This window comes from Anguilla rostrata, chromosome 12 (assembly GCF_018555375.3).
Source record: "Anguilla rostrata isolate EN2019 chromosome 12, ASM1855537v3, whole genome shotgun sequence".
Lineage (NCBI taxonomy): Eukaryota > Metazoa > Chordata > Actinopteri > Anguilliformes > Anguillidae > Anguilla > Anguilla rostrata.
The window spans coordinates 33,093,872-33,112,514 of NC_057944.1; the positions used below are offsets into that span (position 1 = coordinate 33,093,872).

At 42.1% G+C, this 18,643-nt stretch overlaps 1 protein-coding gene and 1 long non-coding RNA gene across 5 annotated transcripts in view; one reads left to right on the top strand and one right to left on the bottom strand.

The window, feature by feature from the left end:
• Window positions 1-7,634: 7,634 nt before the first annotated feature.
• Window positions 7,635-9,254, top strand: LOC135236431 (uncharacterized). The gene is made up of 3 exons (XR_010324582.1): window positions 7,635-7,819; window positions 8,121-8,280; window positions 8,700-9,254. It is a non-coding gene; the product is annotated as an uncharacterized LOC135236431 (long non-coding RNA).
• A 486-nt stretch (window positions 9,255-9,740) lies between these two features.
• Window positions 9,741-18,643, bottom strand: part of LOC135235928 (glutamate receptor ionotropic, kainate 1) — a 54,229-nt gene continuing 45,326 nt past the window's right edge. For 3 of the 4 annotated variants that reach the window (XM_064301991.1, XM_064301990.1, XM_064301992.1), the window contains 4 exons: window positions 16,467-16,684; window positions 15,308-15,533; window positions 14,351-14,601; window positions 9,741-10,141 (listed from right to left, as the gene is read on the bottom strand). In XM_064301991.1, the coding sequence (XP_064158061.1) occupies window positions 9,986-10,141; window positions 14,351-14,601; window positions 15,308-15,533; window positions 16,467-16,684 (851 nt within the window). In that variant the 3' untranslated portion in view covers window positions 9,741-9,985. Of the gene's footprint in view, window positions 10,142-13,207; window positions 14,602-15,307; window positions 15,534-16,466; window positions 16,685-18,643 lie in introns of those variants that run through there. The other variant, XM_064301993.1, reaches the window with a different exon arrangement.

An 18,643-nucleotide genomic window follows, 5' to 3' on the forward strand; every position in this document is an offset into this window, starting at 1 on the left:
TGTAGTGTACCTGTGAGAGGTTGCCATAATATGACCCACCCTGCACAGTTTTTGTTAAAGCACTTAAGTTGTGGTGAGTACCTGTCAACCATGCAACAGCAGCAACCTCCCAGTAAAATGGTCAGTGTAAAATCAAATCTGATTAAGTACATATTTATGCCCTTCAGACTCTAATAAACTGTTCAAGTTTGGTTAAGACTGAACAATTTACTGTTCAGGCCTGCTGCTGCCTCTGCTATAATAGCCCCCATTAAAGAGAAAATAAACTTGGCAGGCTCTGGTTGCCATGTGAAATATGTAAGCGCTACAGTGGATGCAAGTACTACCAAGGGAGATTCTAACTTGTTTACTTCCAAGCACAACTTAATTTGCAGACACTAAATTAAGTGGTAAATCTGCAGTGTAGAAATATTGCCCCATAGTGTGGCGAGATCCAAGGTCCCTTCCTCGTAACTCAATTCAGAGTAGCCAATGAACAATGCCTGTCCTGGATGTAAGTAAAAAATGATGGTTTTCAGACTGCAAGGCCTGCAAAAATACAAATGTTCACTATGTTTTCGTATGCTAAAATGTCTCTCCAACATAGGCTACCCTGTTTTCATGACGACTGTGCAGACCTGTATCACTAGGCTATTTGTGAGTTCGCAGATACTGCTATAGATTCTAAGCAGGTACACTCTTTCCAAAAAATACCACACACTACACTGCTTTTAACAGGATAAGTGAATAAGAAGTTGCTAACGCTTATTACCAACAAGCCACGGTTAACATGTATAGTGAAGGAAAACATTGGTAGGCTGTGCTCTGGAGAACGAATGCCTTTTAACTCATAACACAGTGACGGTGGTGCTGTGAGCTATTTGCGTGGAACATTGTTCTCAACTCAGTAAACCACCCGGCTCAGCAGATGCGGCTGTCATCACATTAATTAGACCTAAAAAAAAAAGTAAATTAGTAAATGCCGCTGGCTTATTGTCAAGATTAGGTGCCATCTTTCGTTTTTCTCAGAAACACGGCCTCCCTGGTATCGCCATTAATAACGGGCAGACTCGGGCTGCGCGTGCCTGCGTGGATTGTCAGGCTCGGGTATTGGCCAAAATATGGCCGTTTATCTGGATGATTCCCCTCTTAAGGCAGCGAAAGTCTTCCGTGCCTAATTTAACTTTCAATCTGCCGTCTCATTCTGTTGCCGTTGCCTTTTTTCGTCTGTCGGTTTTTTGGCCGTTTCGTTGAGCTTCCTTCTGGCGTCTTTTCTTTTTTTGTGCATCGGAAGAGGCGGCTTTGTTCCCAGCCCAAAGTGTTTGAATGCCAACCGGCGGGGGAAATGATGGATCTATTCGTAAAATCACCCTGAAGCACAATGTCTAACAAGTTTGTTTTCAGTGATTTCGGAACTCTGCAAGCTGTGTTTTGGTTTTTTATAAAACAGCAGTTATTTATTTGTAAGCTAGGTACATCGCAGCTGTAGGGACGTGTATTCATTGAATCAGTGCTGGTTTTGTTTTATTGTTTTTCCCAGTCCACAGCCATCTGTAAAAATTTGAATTATCGATCATTCTCATGCCCATGCTTTTTTGTTCTTTTTTTAGGTAAGCATTAGCTGAGAAACACGAGAAATAATGATGTTCGCTGTACCTCAGCTGATTAAAACTGCCGGAAAAGAAGCTGAAGGCCTAGGCTACACTCTGTGATCAAATATGCCATGTATTTGTTTATTTTGGAATGATACAAATACGTTTCTTAAAAAGTCAACTTACTCCATGCACATTTGCCTTCGAGGCTTCATACTTTAAGTGATGAAATGCATGTTCCCTCCTAATCCTTCTTCATTTTTGTCTCTCTTCCTTGCTTGGATGGCTACATTTCAGGACAGAGCATGTCCTTTGTGCTGTTTGCGGCCGTTGAGAAACAAGACCAGGTCAAAACCTAGTATATGCCTAGACCTCTCTGGCCGACCAATGGTGTAACTTCATCACTCAGTCACTCAGTCAGTCACAGACATTCGGGTTTGTAGGGCTGGCCCCGCTGTTGCGGTCCAGCCAAAAACGCCATCATTGATCATAAGAATGGCCATTGGCACCTATGCGCACACACCTTCTGAGTTGCCTAGTGACTTACAAGTGCGAGACATAGTAGAATCAATATCCAAACTTTAAAAGATAATTCACAGTCCAAATTCCCTGATAAACTTGTTTTTATTTTTCATAAAAAAATGTAATCTCTGGTTAAAATGAAAAAAATAATCACACCAGTTTTGTCTGTTCGCAAGCCGGGGGAGGATAAAAGACAGGTCTTGGCAATGCAACCAAGGTTGCTCAAGGTATTATATATATTTTTTATTTTTTGAAAACTGCTGATTATCGTAGTGAGCTGGCCTCAGCCGTTACGTGGAGCAGGGAGAATGCCCTGCTGCCACTATCAAAAACTGGCTCACTGGCCCCAGGGGAATTATGTGACGACAGCCGCCCTAGTAGTCTACCCCGGACTGCGTGTAATTAGGTTTCTTTGTGGCAGTTGCTACCCTGATACGTTGTTTGATATTGAGACAATGCAGCTACGAAAGGAGGAGTATGATTATCGCTCCCGTATAAAACACACCGGGCGAGAAAGTTGATGAAGAGGATGCAGCTGCGCGCTCTTGCCGAGGTCAGCAGCCCGTAATCCTCTGCCTCGTTCACGAAGGATTAAAAACCCTGCTCCGAGTCTTGATTAAGAATCCGGGGTTAGGAGATTAAAGACCCGCAAACAGAATGAAAGCAGTTTAAAACCCAATCCCGGAATTCATCAGCGTACCAAAAACCTTGGACTGTCATTACGACGGTGAGATTAATGTAAACCCCCCCCCCCCTTTAACCCTTATCTGCTTTCCCCGTGTCCTCTCGTCTGTGAGGCTTCTCCGCCAGAGAGCCGTGGAACTCAGAGACATCTTTCCCAGTTTGATCAGGTTGCAGCTGTCATCGAAACTGAAAGTTCATTACGGATGTGGCAATAATAACAGATGCTGCCTGACAACCTTATCCTAAAACATTCAGAAAGTCGGTGTTGTCTATTTAATTGCATGCAGCCACCCCTCCACCCTCCCGCATTTCTCTAGCTCGCTGTCTCTAATACCTTCTCTGTCTTTGTGTGCATAAAAATTAAAGATGTCTAGCATATAGTAAATTGATTGCAAACGGTAAACAGTGTATCATGCATGTTCAGACACAGGGGTAACAGCAACAACCAGGGCCTTTATTGGTCACAATAGCAACACATTATTATTATTATTATTATTATTATTATTATTATTATAGGATTTATTTGACCAATGACAGCATTCTAATAGCAACCATTATTATTATTATTATTATTGTGTTGACCCCCCCCGAAAGCCTGAAAGCTAGCGGCTTTGCCTTCTTAACCCCCTCCTGCTCTATCATATTCATGGCAGGGAGAGATCAAGGTCAGGACACAGGTAATGAGCAAGACATCGGGATTACGGAAGAAAACATCTGTGGTGGTCTCGCCAGTACTTTAGCTATTCCTGGAGACAGGAATAGTTGGGATATGGGGGGGAGGGGGGAGGGGGGTTCTCTCAGTTTCAGACCAATGCTGAACCAGTGAAACCCACTTTAGAGAAAGGATACATCTGCCAACAAATCTCAGATATCGCGTAATATGCTTCCGTATTATGGCCTACAGTTCGGCAGGGCAAACGGCTGGGCTTCCTTCAACACCAAAACGCGAGGTTCGAACAATCCGCCCTTTTGGTACGCAAGGCAATTCCTGTGTTTAACGTGACGTTATTGCTCTTGGGCATGTGTCTTTCTGCTCCTATTTTAGACAGAGGAGGCTGTAAGTATGTCTTAAGCTGCCACAAACTTGAAGTATGCACAGCGGCTTTTGAAGCAATCTGCCTCTACCCCCCCCCCCCCCCACCACCACCACCACCCACAACCAGTTAAAACGAGATGTGAATTCCCCACACGAGTGGTTCCAGCTTGATTTTGTCTTTGTCAGTAGCTTATGTCCTAGGTGCTAGTGTGTTCGACAACCAGATGTAATTTTGACGTACTGTTCCAGGCATTAATTCAGGGATCCATTTGTACTGGGCGTGTATTTTCCCTAAGGGAGAAATCTGTTAGCACAACCAGGCCTAAACAGTACGTCGCTCTTATGCCACTCTGGCTATGCATTTGCTGATCAGACTGTCTGGCCTAGTTTTACAGCACAGGAATAATGAGGGCTGTGAAGTGAATGTGTTAAAAGATGTGTTCGTTTTGTGTGAATCTATCCCCATTTTATATCTTTTATTTATTTAGTTTGTTTTCTTCTTTAGAACTTCCCAATGTCCCACAAGCCCACCTTTCTTGTCCTGCATTTGGATTGTTAGAAACTTGGTGTAGTCATTCTACTGAGTGCAGGCATCTGCAGTGGAGAGGTGGAGATTATACCTACTGAGGGGCTCTGGGGCTCTGTGGGGATGCCGTGAATCAAAGCAGGTGCTGGTCACCCTTACATCACTCCACGCACAACATAGCCACGCAGTGCCTTCACCTGCAGAGCCGTTCCCCAGGTGATTGCAGGCAACACTCTGGAGCTGATCACAGTGCAAAAGCGTAGAATGGAACATTGGATCCCGTTTACCATATAAGGTGTGAGATCACAAACATGTGATTGTGATGCTCTTAAATGAGCATTGTAACGCTGAGGTCACAATCACTACTGGTCATTTCATAGCAATGGAGTTCTAGAACACTAAATATCTACTCTTCAAAGGGTTGAGAATGGTCCTGGAAAGCGGACCATAATATCAGTCCCTTTGATTTGATGAAATAATTATAATTTGTATTATTATCTCTGCTCTAATGAATTTCCATTCATTAATTTTGGTAAGATACATTCCATACAATGACTGGGTGTTGTGAAACAGTTTTTCTAGGCTGGTGTGTCCCTTTCTCTATGCAAGGCCCTGCTTAATAGCCCTGTGAATGGAGGGAAATGAGATACTGATAACATTTATGCTGTTAAATAAATTCTGATTAAAGACACCCTGAAAAATTATTTAATAATTGAAACTGATTAATAACTGTTTGAATGAGGGAAAATGATGAATTCATACACATTTCCCTTTGATGCAGTCATAAATGCATGTTCTTAAGTAGCACAGGAACTATAAAAGTCCTTTCTGGAGTTATTGTCTATGTGCTTTTCTCTGATCTAACAGATGTCTGAGAGCAATGCTTCATTTCCCAATTAAAGTGCAAACCAACCCAATTATTGCTGAACAGTTTGATGAATGTTCACATTTTTTGTAGATGTTATATACGATGACTTGTGCCCTTTGGATTCGCTTGCTTTCAAGTAGATACGTTTGAAGATCTGGTGGCTTTTGAATTTATTTTAATTATTGCATTTAATTTCCCCACTTAAAAATCTTTTACTTTTTAATGAGGTTTCTAATGAACACCAACCAAGTGAAACCTTTTCCTGGAGGTGATTTATTGGAGACCATGCTCGGTGAAATAAAATCCTTGCAGTTCGTCATCCCAAAGTAATGTAACTTTTCACAGAAGCACCCAGTTCATTTGCAAAATTCTAATAAGAGAGAAATTATTTTACAGTAGTTATACGTATTTGTGAAACCAAATGTGAACTGTACCACTGCTGGCTGTGGGCAAGGCAGACAGGTCTCTAGTCATCACCATAATAGTGAGAAATAGCACCTCCTATGGTCGATTGGAAGCGTGCGTTGTCTGCTCCAGTTCTGCATGCAGCTCCGCTGCGGACTGTGCAGTGAAACAGAGCAGCAACTGGCAGCACGCACTTCATACTACTCGCTCTCTTCAAAACTTCCGGAAGAAGTATGATGCAAAATAGGCCTACAAACACTTCTGGGTGTTCTTGTGACAAACAGAGGACACATAGAATGGAAAAGATAATTTAAACAGTGCACATCTCAGTGTGGTATAATTCGTAAAGGCACCATAATTTTTTTGCAAGAGATATTGAGTTTCACTCTATTATCCTTTCTTCCAGCAAATGACTTTAGAGAAAATGTAGTTCAATTAATGGGTCATAAGTGGCATCAGTATGCAGACAGCATTGCCCTGGGGAGCCCGATAGATGTAGGGTTAAAGTGTAACACCGTGTGAATTTTACATGTGCGCACATAGGCATTCTGCCCCCGATTATAGATGACCTAAGGAACAGTGCCCTGGGAAATAAATAATGTAAACGTGGGCACGCCGAGAGACTGACATCTTGAGGATGTTGCGCATTAGCCTTATCTCATGGGCATTAATTCCATTCTGGCAGGCCTGCCACAGTCTTGGGCAGCGTTGCTCTGCTTCGCCCCTTACATTTATTTTGTCTCCAAATGTTGCTGACATCAGCCTTGCTGATGGATCAGATCGAAATCTGACTCGCGTCCCAGGCCAATCCGGGTGTGGACACCACTGATTTATTTGAGCATGGTGCAGGTCGCATCCCCCCCCCCACGGCCATGTTTAATTTGTTTAATACTGACTGCTTATGTCAGAGTCCAGTTTCCACAACATCTGCATTCAGGACTACAGTATACGGTGTACAGTTTGTTTTATTGCTGCTAAACAAAATGCAGTCAGCTTTGACCAGATCAGCTAGTGCCTGGCCAGGAATATGTTCTACACTCTATGCATATACAATTTATACACTAGGCATTTGATTTAAAATACCAAACATAGTTTATTATGTCCATGCTTAATAAAGCCTACTTTGGGAGTGAACTGTTGAGAGGCAGTAGCATGTTTAATTTTACACCGTTGTAATTTTACACTGTCGTAGGTCTGCAGGTAAGTCAAATCATACTGTCACTTCTACACTTTTCCTTTAACCCTTTGAAGAGTAGGTTTATTGGAATGTTTTTCCCCCCCAATGTTCTAAGTTCTGTGTTCTAGAACCCCACTGCTGTCAATAACTTGTAGTGATTTTCACATCAGAATGTTCAGTTAAGAACATTATAAATGACACACCTGCGATCGCACACTGTAAAGGGATAAAGGACATTTATCAGCCATATTCTCCTTAAACATTCCCAGAATGGTTCAGGCCATCTACAGGTAACTGCCAAAACTAAATGAACCAGCAGCCACAGGATCCCTCTCTGTAAAGTTCAAACCTTTTGATGAACCTGCCTGTACACACCCTTGGTTAATTTTTTTGCAGTCAACGGATTCAGAGTTGCTCATGTGTTTTGCCTTGCATCTCTAACCAATGACATCACAGCTGAGGGGAATTAAGCTTTGTCAATACTTGCCCCATGTGGATGATGCATTTTCTTCAGACTTCCATGCCTACATCATCTGCAATGGTTACATTTTTAGCAGTCTTAATCACTGAATCTGATGCCAAACATGCCCCCCAACAACCAACTCTCTGTCAAAGTCACTGAGCTCTAGACATAGTAGACAAACTGACAGGCAAGTGGGCCTGCTCAGCATTTTATGCACAGCTGAGTGTGTGCTGGAATGTTAATTGCTTAATTAACTGAGCAAACACACCTGTGTGGAAGCACCTGCTTTCAATATACTTTATGTCCTTCAATTACTCAATAGTTTCCTTTATTTTGGCTGTTACTTGTAGTTCTTCTTCATTATTCAGTAACTGTTGTCACTGATGTCATTTAGCAAAGCCTTTGGATTCACAAAATGCAGAAAAAGCTAAATTTAAAGCGATCTCAGCTGCAAGGAGGTGTTGAATAATGTGCTAATGTGCACAGTATTAATCTGAAGTCTTCAGGTGTTTCTTGGGGAAGAAGAGGGTGTGGAAAGTGATAGGGGGGAGAGCACACTTGTTTGAGGTGAACCTCACATTTTCTCCTGAATGTTTGTTAGCCAGATGTAAAGGCAATGCATTTGTTCTATGAAGGCTATGGTGAGACTGCTGCTTGTGATTTTTATAGTGATACCAACTACACACTTTACATTATACTGTAGGTGATATGTTTTTCTCAGTAGGTTTGGACATCGATTTCATTGAATGGAATGTTGCCTTTTAATAGGAAAGGGAGGATTTTGTTGTAAACCTGAAATGAAACCTTACCACCCTGGTCAGATGTGTGCTTATTTTATTTTTTTAAGTGTTGTATTTACCCTCTTCAGATGGATCACTTGGAATACCCCCATAAGGTATATAATCACAAATGCCTGCAAATTAAGATAAACCAGACATCTCTCAGACAATGCTAATTCCCCTTCGGTGCAGAGTAGATTATTTCAAACCTGGCAAGATGACGGATAAGCACCAAACAGCAGATTTATAGTAAGTGCATAGACTCCCTTCTGAAAAGAGGAAATTAGAGGAGAAGGATTTTTGTTTAAGCTTGCTTCTGGGTAACAGAATTTGCAGTGCCTAATTTTCTGACTATCTATTTGATCAATTTTGCATGTGGGTGAAATTTGTGAAATAACAAGCTTTCATAACCACAGCTAAGCTCTGTAATTAAATTTGCAATTATGGTTCCTTTGATGGTGACTCTGCACAAACACGAAGGACAGAACAAACTTTTTTGCACATCAAAAACTCTACCTTTCATCATCAAAACAGACACATCAGGGTAAAATACCTTACACCAAAGCATACAAAAAACAACAGGAAGAAAAGCAAGACAGGAAATAAAACAGCCCGTTAAACTTTCTTCTGACTTAAAGTTCTATATTTTTATCCCTATTTCCCCTCAGACTTTGGCAGCCCATGCAAGCCCTGCTACAGACCTACCATTGACTGACACGCGGGTTGCAATCCAGAAAATCCAACGTGAAGTCAACCAAACCGCTCTTTTTTTCTCTCCCCTTCCATTGCTAAAGTTGAGGGTTACACAGCGGCAGGCTAATTGCAGGTGTCGTTAGAGAGAGTGATGTAGAGCAGGCCACCCAGCCTGCGCAGCTGGAAATGTCCTTCCTGGGGGGGCGGAGCCATAGTCAATCATGTGTGACCCTGTGGAATTCCGCTCAGCAGTCGGAACTGGCACCAGCTTTACAGGAACCCCCCCTTCCCTGCTGCTGAATGAGATTCTCCCGGGCATCCTGTACATCGTTAAAATAGCCGGCTGACTCTGTTCACGGCTTTCAAAAGGTGACTGGTTCTTTATTCGGTGTTGGCAGACTCTGGGATTTTAACCCCTAAAATGATTCAATTGCTTCCCATATTCCTATATCATTTTTATAGATCCCCCTCTCCATGCCCCATTTAAAAATTCTCAGTCATTGACTCATGTACACTCTTATTCCTTAATAATAATAATAATAATAATAATAATATATATATTGGACATCTTTGTCTCTCACCTGCGTCACACTTCATATATATATATATATATATGAAGTGTGACCCAGGTGAGAGACAAAGATGTCCAAGCCCTGTTCCCTGAAAGATGTTATGGCTGAAGTTTAAATTACAGTGTAGACAATGCATCCATTGCTGTTTCATTTTAAATCTGTAACTTTCTCTGCTAATTTACTGATTTAACATACTAAACAAAGTCCCTCGATAAAAAGTAGTCTATCGACAGTTACATGCTAATTTACACATAATTTATACATCCAAGCAAATTCACTCACTCTATTGTGGGAAATTTAAGATTGACGGCATGCTTAACGAAAGAGAATAAGTTGTGAAAAATGTAAACATGTTTATTCATAAAAGTTGGATACAACACTGGAACAAATATACATTTACACAAGATGGAGCACAGTCAACACACAAGGCATTCAATTTCCTGATTTTATTTCATTCTCATTCATCCATCTAAAAAAAAAAAATCATTGTAGTTTACGTTGTCGAAAAATTAAAACGATGTTCAAAAATGCAACATCCCCAATACCTGCACGTTGGCAGGCAGCATATATAAAAGAGGGAAAAAAAAGTTATTTTTTAAAATACAAACTCATGAAATTATGTCAGGAGGACACATATCAAGTCTGTGGGTCCCGGCTCCTTGTTGTCCAGACACCGAGAAGTCCATAGCTCACGCCATAGTTTCTTTCCTCAGAATACGCTTGGGGTGGTACAACAGATTGCCCGCCGGTCCCCCTCTTCCCTTAACTCGCGGCTTTCTCCTGCTCATTCTGTGACACGAAAGCGAGAGGCTGAGTTCCTCCATTATAGCACTAAAAGAAACACACTGTCAAAACAGAACAGAGCATCTTTAAATTCACATCGGGACAAACCGTCGCCACAGTCTCACCAGAAAAGAGTTCAGGTCTACCGTTGAAATGGGGCATAAAATAAATAAAGAAATTTCAAATGACAGATGATGATATGGGAGGGCATTCATGCACACTTAGGAAATAAGTACTTGTTAATGCAACTAAGTGTTTCATCGAATGCATGAGCACAAGGATTTTTTTTGTCTGTTCTGGAAAGTTCTGAGAAGGTTCAAGCTAAAGATAATGGGAGGGTATTGCTGTTGCTCGAGCTTCTCCCCTGTAAATACTACCAATAAATCCTTCTGACATGTGATAGCCATACATAGAAGGCACTTCTCTACACTGAAAAAAAAAAACGATATTGCATTAAAAATGATCACTGCCCCGTGTACGGCAAAAGAAAAATAAATTTCTGGGAATTCACGTAGAAAAGCTTTGAACCCCTTATAAAATTCCTTAAATCAGAACTTGTGCTCAATTCTCAATACTTTTAATTAAAGCTATCACATCACACCTGCTCACTCTGCCTCATCTTGCAGATTCAAAGGTGACCTTGAACTTCTACCTCAGTTCACAGCTACGCTGTACTTACTCCAACACCGTATCTGCTGGTGACTAATGACTCACCACCGAGGAAGTGGAGGAAGACTCTGTGAAGACCTCACAAGTGATTGATGGGAAAAGTCATGCTTTCGCTGCATGAAGCATGAAAAAAAAACTTCAGGCATCTCGCTTGTTTGGTCTTTTGAAAAAAAGAAAAGCCAAGAGAAAGTGGATAAGTTCATACTGTGATACCGACTGTGTAAAAATGCTTTTGAATTTGCGTGGAATATTTAAATGTGTTTGTGTATGTATATGGTTCCAATTCAAAACTATTTGTCATAAAATAATCTGGTTGTATGAGGCTAGAATTCTAAACAGGATATAACAAATACAGTAGTTAGTTTTGATTTTAAAAGTCTACAGTAAGTAGGCATTTTAAATGAACAAAAACACATACACACACAAATGCATGCACACACACACAGATTTATGCATGCTTACTCGAAAACGAAATGCATATTTAGGATGAACCAGCTGCAGTAGTACTGTACTGGAGACAATAATAGTACATTGTGGAGCAGTTTTTTCCATTGTACTACAGTTTTTGTATAAGTTACAAGAGTTTGTATTTTTTCATTTCATTTTGGACATTATTTTTGTTTATTTTCTTTATTTGCCAGAAGCAAACTTAAATTGATTTCAGGATCTAGAGATAACGCAGAGCAGATCCATTTAAGATCTGATACCTATTTGGATTTTAACGTCTATTACTCCAGGCCTCCTTCGATGTTGAAGGACATTCACATTCACCCCCTGAGGTTGTGATGTAAATTGTATGCATGTTGTCAGACATCGAAAACAGGTGCAAGAGCATGAAGACTGAGAGGGCAAGAATGAAAGAAATGAAGCAGAGAAGGAGAAGGGCAGCCATTTATATTAAATGTCAGCTTTTTTAGTGGGGGGGGGTGGGGGTGGGGGTAGGAGGGGCACCTCTGTCTTTTATGCTTTTCTTCAATTTTCCCATCCCATGCTCAGTCATATTCACACTGCTGCACTCATCGCAGCCCCCGCTGTCGATTTGGGGGAGCGCAGAAAAGCAGAAACCCCCCCTCCCCCCGTGATGCACATGATGTCAGCCAGTAGTCACGCTCACGCTTGCGACATCGTAGTTCTCAAGTCAAGTCAGGCTTGCACGGCCCCGAGGCAAAGCAAGGCACCGTGTGCAGCTCAACAGGCCAGTCTGGGGTCACCCTCACCGACCGGCTGGGACTGCTGCACCACACCAGTGGCCGTCTTCCTGGTGGAATGAAGCACTCATGCTCTTGGGCGACGGTGACGCCAATTGCACATCGCCCCGGTCCAGATCTGAGAGCAGACTGTGGGGCCCGTCCAGTAGAACGGTGCCTTAGCAGAATGCGCCACCTGGCAGCCCCTTAGGGGGGGTGGGGGTGGGGGTGGGGGGGTTCCAACCACAGAACTCCTGCCGAGAAGGATTTCAACTGTGTGAGTCTCTCCGACTTACAGGAGCTTTGAACTTGGGCGTCTGGATGATTCTGCTAATCCAATTCCCAACGATAACATTATTTACAACAGCTGCACCCAGAGAAGTTTGACGCACTGTCACCAAACAGAGGCGAGTGCGGTGCAGATAAATTAGGCTTTCTCGTTGGAGTGTGACGCGACATAAAAATTCATATTAAAAGGGGAGCATTTAAAATGCATGATTGATTTGCCATTTCTGTACAGTTCCACAGTAATTCAAGAGAGGTAAATCACCCTTTTGAAAATGTTGTGTTTTTGTCAGATTGGATTTTCCATAACTTAACCGTGACTTCTTTTCGTTTCAACACTACACAATCTCACCTACATGCCAGAATATCATGGTTTATATTCCATAATGTCAGAAGTGAAATTGCGCGGATTTCCTCAAATTGTCAAATGAGTTGTGCTTTCCTGGCAGAGGATCAGGTCAATCACCCACAGATCCTCACGGGCATGTGTGGGCTTTGCAGAAAAACAGCAGGAGGGCGCTGAACATATTCAATTTCTGTGCGTAATGGTAATAATGCTATCAGTCAAGGCTGATCAAGACAAGAGGTTGCTCAGGTACTGATTAATATAAGACAGATGTACTGCAATTTCAGTATTATTTCCCCCCCCATAGCTATCAGGACTAGAGTGAGCTCTGCTTTTCGCTCTTCAATGGTGTTCTTCAGTGATCACATTGTAATTGTTTAATTAAATCTCTTGGCTAATGCAGTTGTCTGAAACCAAGGGGGGGACCCAGCTGGGGCAAGAGACGGGGTGGGGTGGGGTAATTTTGGGTCGGTATAACAGGGGAAAAGATCCCACAAAACACCACAAACAAACCTTCCGTTGTAATGACCGTAACAATGTGGGAAGCTAATCAGCGCGGGCACCGCGTCAGTTTCCCAGAGAAGGTTCCCACACTCTAAATCCGCGGATAACGAGATTTCCCAGGTGGAATTGTAAGGATGCATTTGCTTGGATTTGAAAAAAGGCCTTGCATGCAGAACAAACAACAGAAACAAAATGCAGTCATAACAAAATTAGAAGAGACAAAGTAAGATTTTAAAAAAGATAAATAAAAAAAGTAAAAACATGCACAAAGTTGCCACGTAACTTAAAAGCCATTCCAAAACAGCCATTCCAACACAATAAAAACACTTGATAAGATACATGCATTTTCATAAACATCAGCGATGAGAGTTATACAAAAGCAGAGAAGCGTATACACGAGCAAAGTGACTCCATAATAAAAGTCCTGAAAACTCGCTTTCCATTCTCAGTACACTTTCACCCAGGAGGAATATGATATTACTGTGTAATAAATTCACATCTTAGCTGAAAAAAACAAAACAAAACAAAACAAAAAAACCAAGCAAAATAAATCAGATGAGTAAAATTTTTAGGGTGTGTATGGAATCCTTTCGGATATATTTCCATCTAAATTAAGAAGTCCATGTGCATACTATTTGGAGAAAAGGTACTGTGATTACAATACCTGGATCTCTGCTGGTTATAATTCAGAAAAGTTAATTTAAATATAAATTTTATTGATAATGAAGTATTCCTGCACACCCTATGTAGGTGTGTTACACCATATGCCCATGGTGCTATGACATGGACCAATGTACACTATAAACATCTGTACACAACAAATGTGAACAACAGCAAGGCCAAAACAGTCAAGCAATATCTGCTGAATACACAGCAACAGTCTCTTCCCGCTAACAGGACCAACAGGGATAGCGCCGTGTCGCTAAAAGTAAAATGTTCAATACAAGTTAAGTCATAACTACTGTAACATTAATAGGGATAGTAGTCCTATAGCACAAAGGATAGTATGTTCAAAAATTAGTCCTAACTACTGTACTATATGACTACACTAAATTCCTACAGATGTATTACTTGCTTTGTCATAGCCATGCAGTTCCTCACATTCAAATTAGAACTTAAAACCCGTTTGCTGGCCTCATACAGCCCCTAAATATATTTGCAAGCGTATAATCGTTGACGCGCGACACAAAGTCGGATTTGTTCACATGATTTGAGGTTGTGCGAAGTCGCAGCGAGACCCGGTGTCAGTACTTGTGCCAGGAGCACTGACCCACACTCACCTGCTCGATGTCCGCGTTTTTCCTGGTCTTATATATAAACTCCCCGATGGCTACAAACACAGAGAGGACGAGCCCGGCCGCTAACACTATGAAAATGCCCCCGATGTTCTCCACGCCCAGGGCGCTGGCCTCTTTGTTGTCTTCCTCGGGGCAACCGTTCCCTCTCCACCACTTCTCCTTCATCATGTGGAGCTTCCCTTCTTCCTGCAGCTGGAGAATCGCTATGGTGATTTTATCTCTGTACGGTGAACCTGAAGAGGGAAAACGGCAGACGTTTAGCAGGGACTAATTTACAGCCCTATGGAAATATAATACAGTTACAGTCCAGAGGAGGAAAATGTCTTTCGACCTCTGTATGAATATCTTTAGCCAAAGGGCTGACCACTGCCACTTCACAATAAATACGGATAGCCAAGCAGCCGCAGAAATGCACTTAAGTAAAACTTTACCCTGTGCCTCAAAAATTCAGAAAATTCAGGGCAGTCCAAACTAGCCAGAGTTTTAGTGTGCCTGCATGCATGTTTTACCTTCAAAGTTCCCTGTTCAGACTAAGTTCTACCAACAAAACCCAAGCTTGCTTGTGGCAGCAGAATTCAAAACTATTTACGAAAATTATACATTTCAACTAATCTACTTGGTGCTAATCTTTTAGAAAAAAAAAAAAGAAACCCTAGCCTATTTTACGTGAGAAAGAAAGGTGGGTAGTTTGCAGAATTCTGAACTTGTGAACAGCTAGCTGAAGCTTCCAATTTCGGGTGGGGCAACTGGACACTAAAGAAGTGTGTATTTGCGAGGGTCATGCCATCACTGGACCATCCTGTTCTAACAATAATCTGGATCAAATCCATCATTCTAGATTTTAAAGGCCTTTAAATGGACTTAAAGGCTAGCATTTTAGAACACTGAAAAGCATGCACTGCTTCTGGAGAAATCTGTGCAGGCCACAATGAAACTCACCTATAGGAGTTCCCACCCCATAGCCCTTGGAGTCGATCAGGCCTCCAATCTGAGTGAGGTTGCAGTTCCTCTGGCTGATGTACTCAATGCTGGTGGACTCCATCAGAAGGGCATAGTCTGTGGTCAGGACTCTCTGGATTCCCTCACGGTTGTTTTTGACCAGGGCCGTGTTTTTCCTGCTGCTCATGAATGCCCACATTTTTTCATATGTGGATATTTTGGATTTCTGAAAAATACAAAAAATAAAAAATAGCACAACTGTATTATGGAAGCTTTTACCATGTATGCTGAAATACAACTGGATCTCATGCATTCAGTCTAACCTAATAAGTTTAACAAAAGACACACACACACGTGTGTATGTATAGTCGCTCTGACTACAATTCTGAATGTAGCAAAACATTTAAATGTGGGGAAAATCCTGAATGAATGAATTCTGCGGTTTTAGAGCACAATATTTTGAGGAATATGCTGTTGGATTCTGACCTCGCAGTTCCCATGCCGTTGCCAGTGGTATAATGAAAAACCCTGTCTGCTTTTCCTCAATCAGCAGCGACGTGACAGCTGTGCGCAAATCTCTCTGCTGATTCAATTTATTCTGTACATCCAGAGGCCTTGTTCACAGAGATATAGGGGAAGTAATCACGCTCAACAATCTTTGTAGATAAAGCCCCCACCCCCCAACCCCCCATCGGTTTAAATTTTGATGGGCTGCTAGGGTGACACATTAAGCAGGTTGAAATCTTAACCCCACCCTCCCACTTTGCACTACAAAACTATCTCTCGTTCTCTGTCAAGAGAGTAAGGGAGACATCACCTTGCAAGACAGCTGGAGTACTGCTGTCAAAACCAAAGACTGCACTAGTTTCACATCATTAAGACACCAGGGAATGATGGGGGAGGGGCCAGAATGGCACATTTTTTGACAAGTTGCACCATCAAAACTGCCATAAAATTCCTAACCTTTTCTTTCTCAATGTGCGGGACATATTCAACAAAATGTGTAACTATGTTATTTACTTTTGACCCTTTTTTTTGTACGGGTGAAATTATGCTAGGTGCAAAAACGTTGAAAAGTATGCGAAGGGATAACCTGAGTTCAGCCAGGAGGGCTGAAGTAAAGGAGACGAAGTGGAGGGGAGCGTCCACGCGCTCTTACTTTGAAAAACGTCATGGTGGATCCGTCCCTCACGGCTCCGTACTCGATTTTCGTCTGCTTCGCCAGGTCGTCCGCGGAGTCGATCGGCGAGTCCATCCTCTCCACCGTCAGGAAGGCAGCCAGGTTGGCGGTGTAGGACGATATTATTATCAGCGTGAAGAACCACCAGATCCCCCCGACGATCCTGGTGGACAGAGCTTTGGGCATCAGCTCTGATCCTGTTACGACAAGCAGCAGCGGCGGCAGCAGCGTTAGACTCAGAGATGCACTGAGAGCCATTCAGAAGAACACAACAGCAGGAGATTACTGCCAACCCAGTTCAACTTCAGACGACAGCATGTGCTCCACCGCCTGACAGGACACAATGACGTCTTGTCCTGATTTGCCACGTACTGCACCACGCGTGGAGTCGATTTGTATGAATGGACACGATCCTCAGCAATCACAGACACAGGCGAATCTGACCGAATTTCGATTCTTCTGAGATCTGCTCTGCAGAGTCCAGCAGCTAAATTGCTTCCTGTCTTTTTAGGTAACAATGCTCTCAACCTGAATGAGATTTTTTTTTTATCTTCCTTTTTGCGATAAGCCCAATCGTGTGTTTATTACCTCTACCTCCCTGAGTCTCCAGGACTGAACTGTACAGTAAAGGGCTGGGACTTACAATCATTTCGTGTAATAGATCACCTGAAAATGGAGTGTCAAAAGAACACAAGGTGCAGCATTTATCTCCTCTAATGGCCAGCTCCTTGCTCACGGATAATGAATATTCCCCTAACCGATGACGGATTGGCCGTTAACAGAGATACGCGTCTATGCTCCACTTTCAAAGTTATTTCACAGAAATGCTGCTATTTCTCTACACTGGTTCCCACCCACTTTGTAGAGGGTGAGATGCTAGCTGCAGGCAAAAGGAATTATTGAGTCATGCTTAGACCTCCTTTCCCTACAACGATTAAGATTCTCTATTTTTCCCCACTCAGATTTTATAGCGTGCATAATCCCAGAGGGTTTTTTAAAAAAAGGTATTATCGCTCTAAGTTTGAGGGACGACTGGTGTTTGAAAAGTTTAAACGGAGTGTATTATCTGAAGAACATCTGCAAAATCTGGCAGAATCCTTAGAAGTTATCAGCCACAGTTTGCACAGTCCCACAGCCAGACAAGGTTAATTGAGTTGACAATGTTGAACTTGCTGAGTTCGAAACCCATAACATCAAACGCCAACTCCACATTGGCTCAGCCTTACACATATCAGGGCTCTACAGTGCTCCCATTTATGAGCATCTGCTCCTGAAGATTTACGCGCGCTAACTGGAAAATAATTTAGAAACACACCCTCTAATTGGGATGCATTAGCAGGCTCCTAAATTTTTTTCAACTTTGGAGCACATGTGCTACTTGGGAAAAATGATGCACAAACTGCACAGTCCTGCGTGTTCAGGGAAGACTGAACCACGGCGGTTTACCAAACTTCTGCGGAGGAAGACTAACACACACGCATCATCTAATTCCGCGTGACGGATGCTTTTGTAAGTCCATACGTGCAAGCTGCTGTTGTTGTTGTTGTTTTTTTAATGAAAACAGCAGTTAAGTAATGTGGAGTTTGCACATTAGCATAATGCAGGTGAAGCCACACCATTTGTTCTTTCGACGTGTGCTGGGTTTCCATTCATCAACAGAGAAGCACAAGCCAAGCAATGCCAACAGAATGGAAATGAACCATTAAGCCCAGATTAGGAGTTAATCTTAATGTACACACTATATTGCCATAAGAGAGGGTGAAACACCCAGAGTAGACTTATTGTTCAGAGAGAAGCCAATGCACATTGTCTAATTCGTTAAACAAATAAATGTGCGTGTGTGTGTGTGTGCGTGTGCGTGTGTGTTTCTCATTTCTATTGCTGTTTTCAAATGAGTTCATATATATATTGCAATGCAGATGCACATCAGCTGACAGTGAAATATACCAAAGAGGATTCGCAATAAAAATCTGCGTGAATCCTCTTTGGTATATACTGTTAAAAAAGGGTGAACCAGAAATGATCCATGAAATAGAAGTCCCTAATTACAGAGCGCAGATGCCCAGTGGGCCATTTCCATACGTAAGAAAATGGGAAATAAATGCAGCGGCTATTAGTCATGTCAGAGTCTTTATCTAAGATTAAGAATGAAGAAT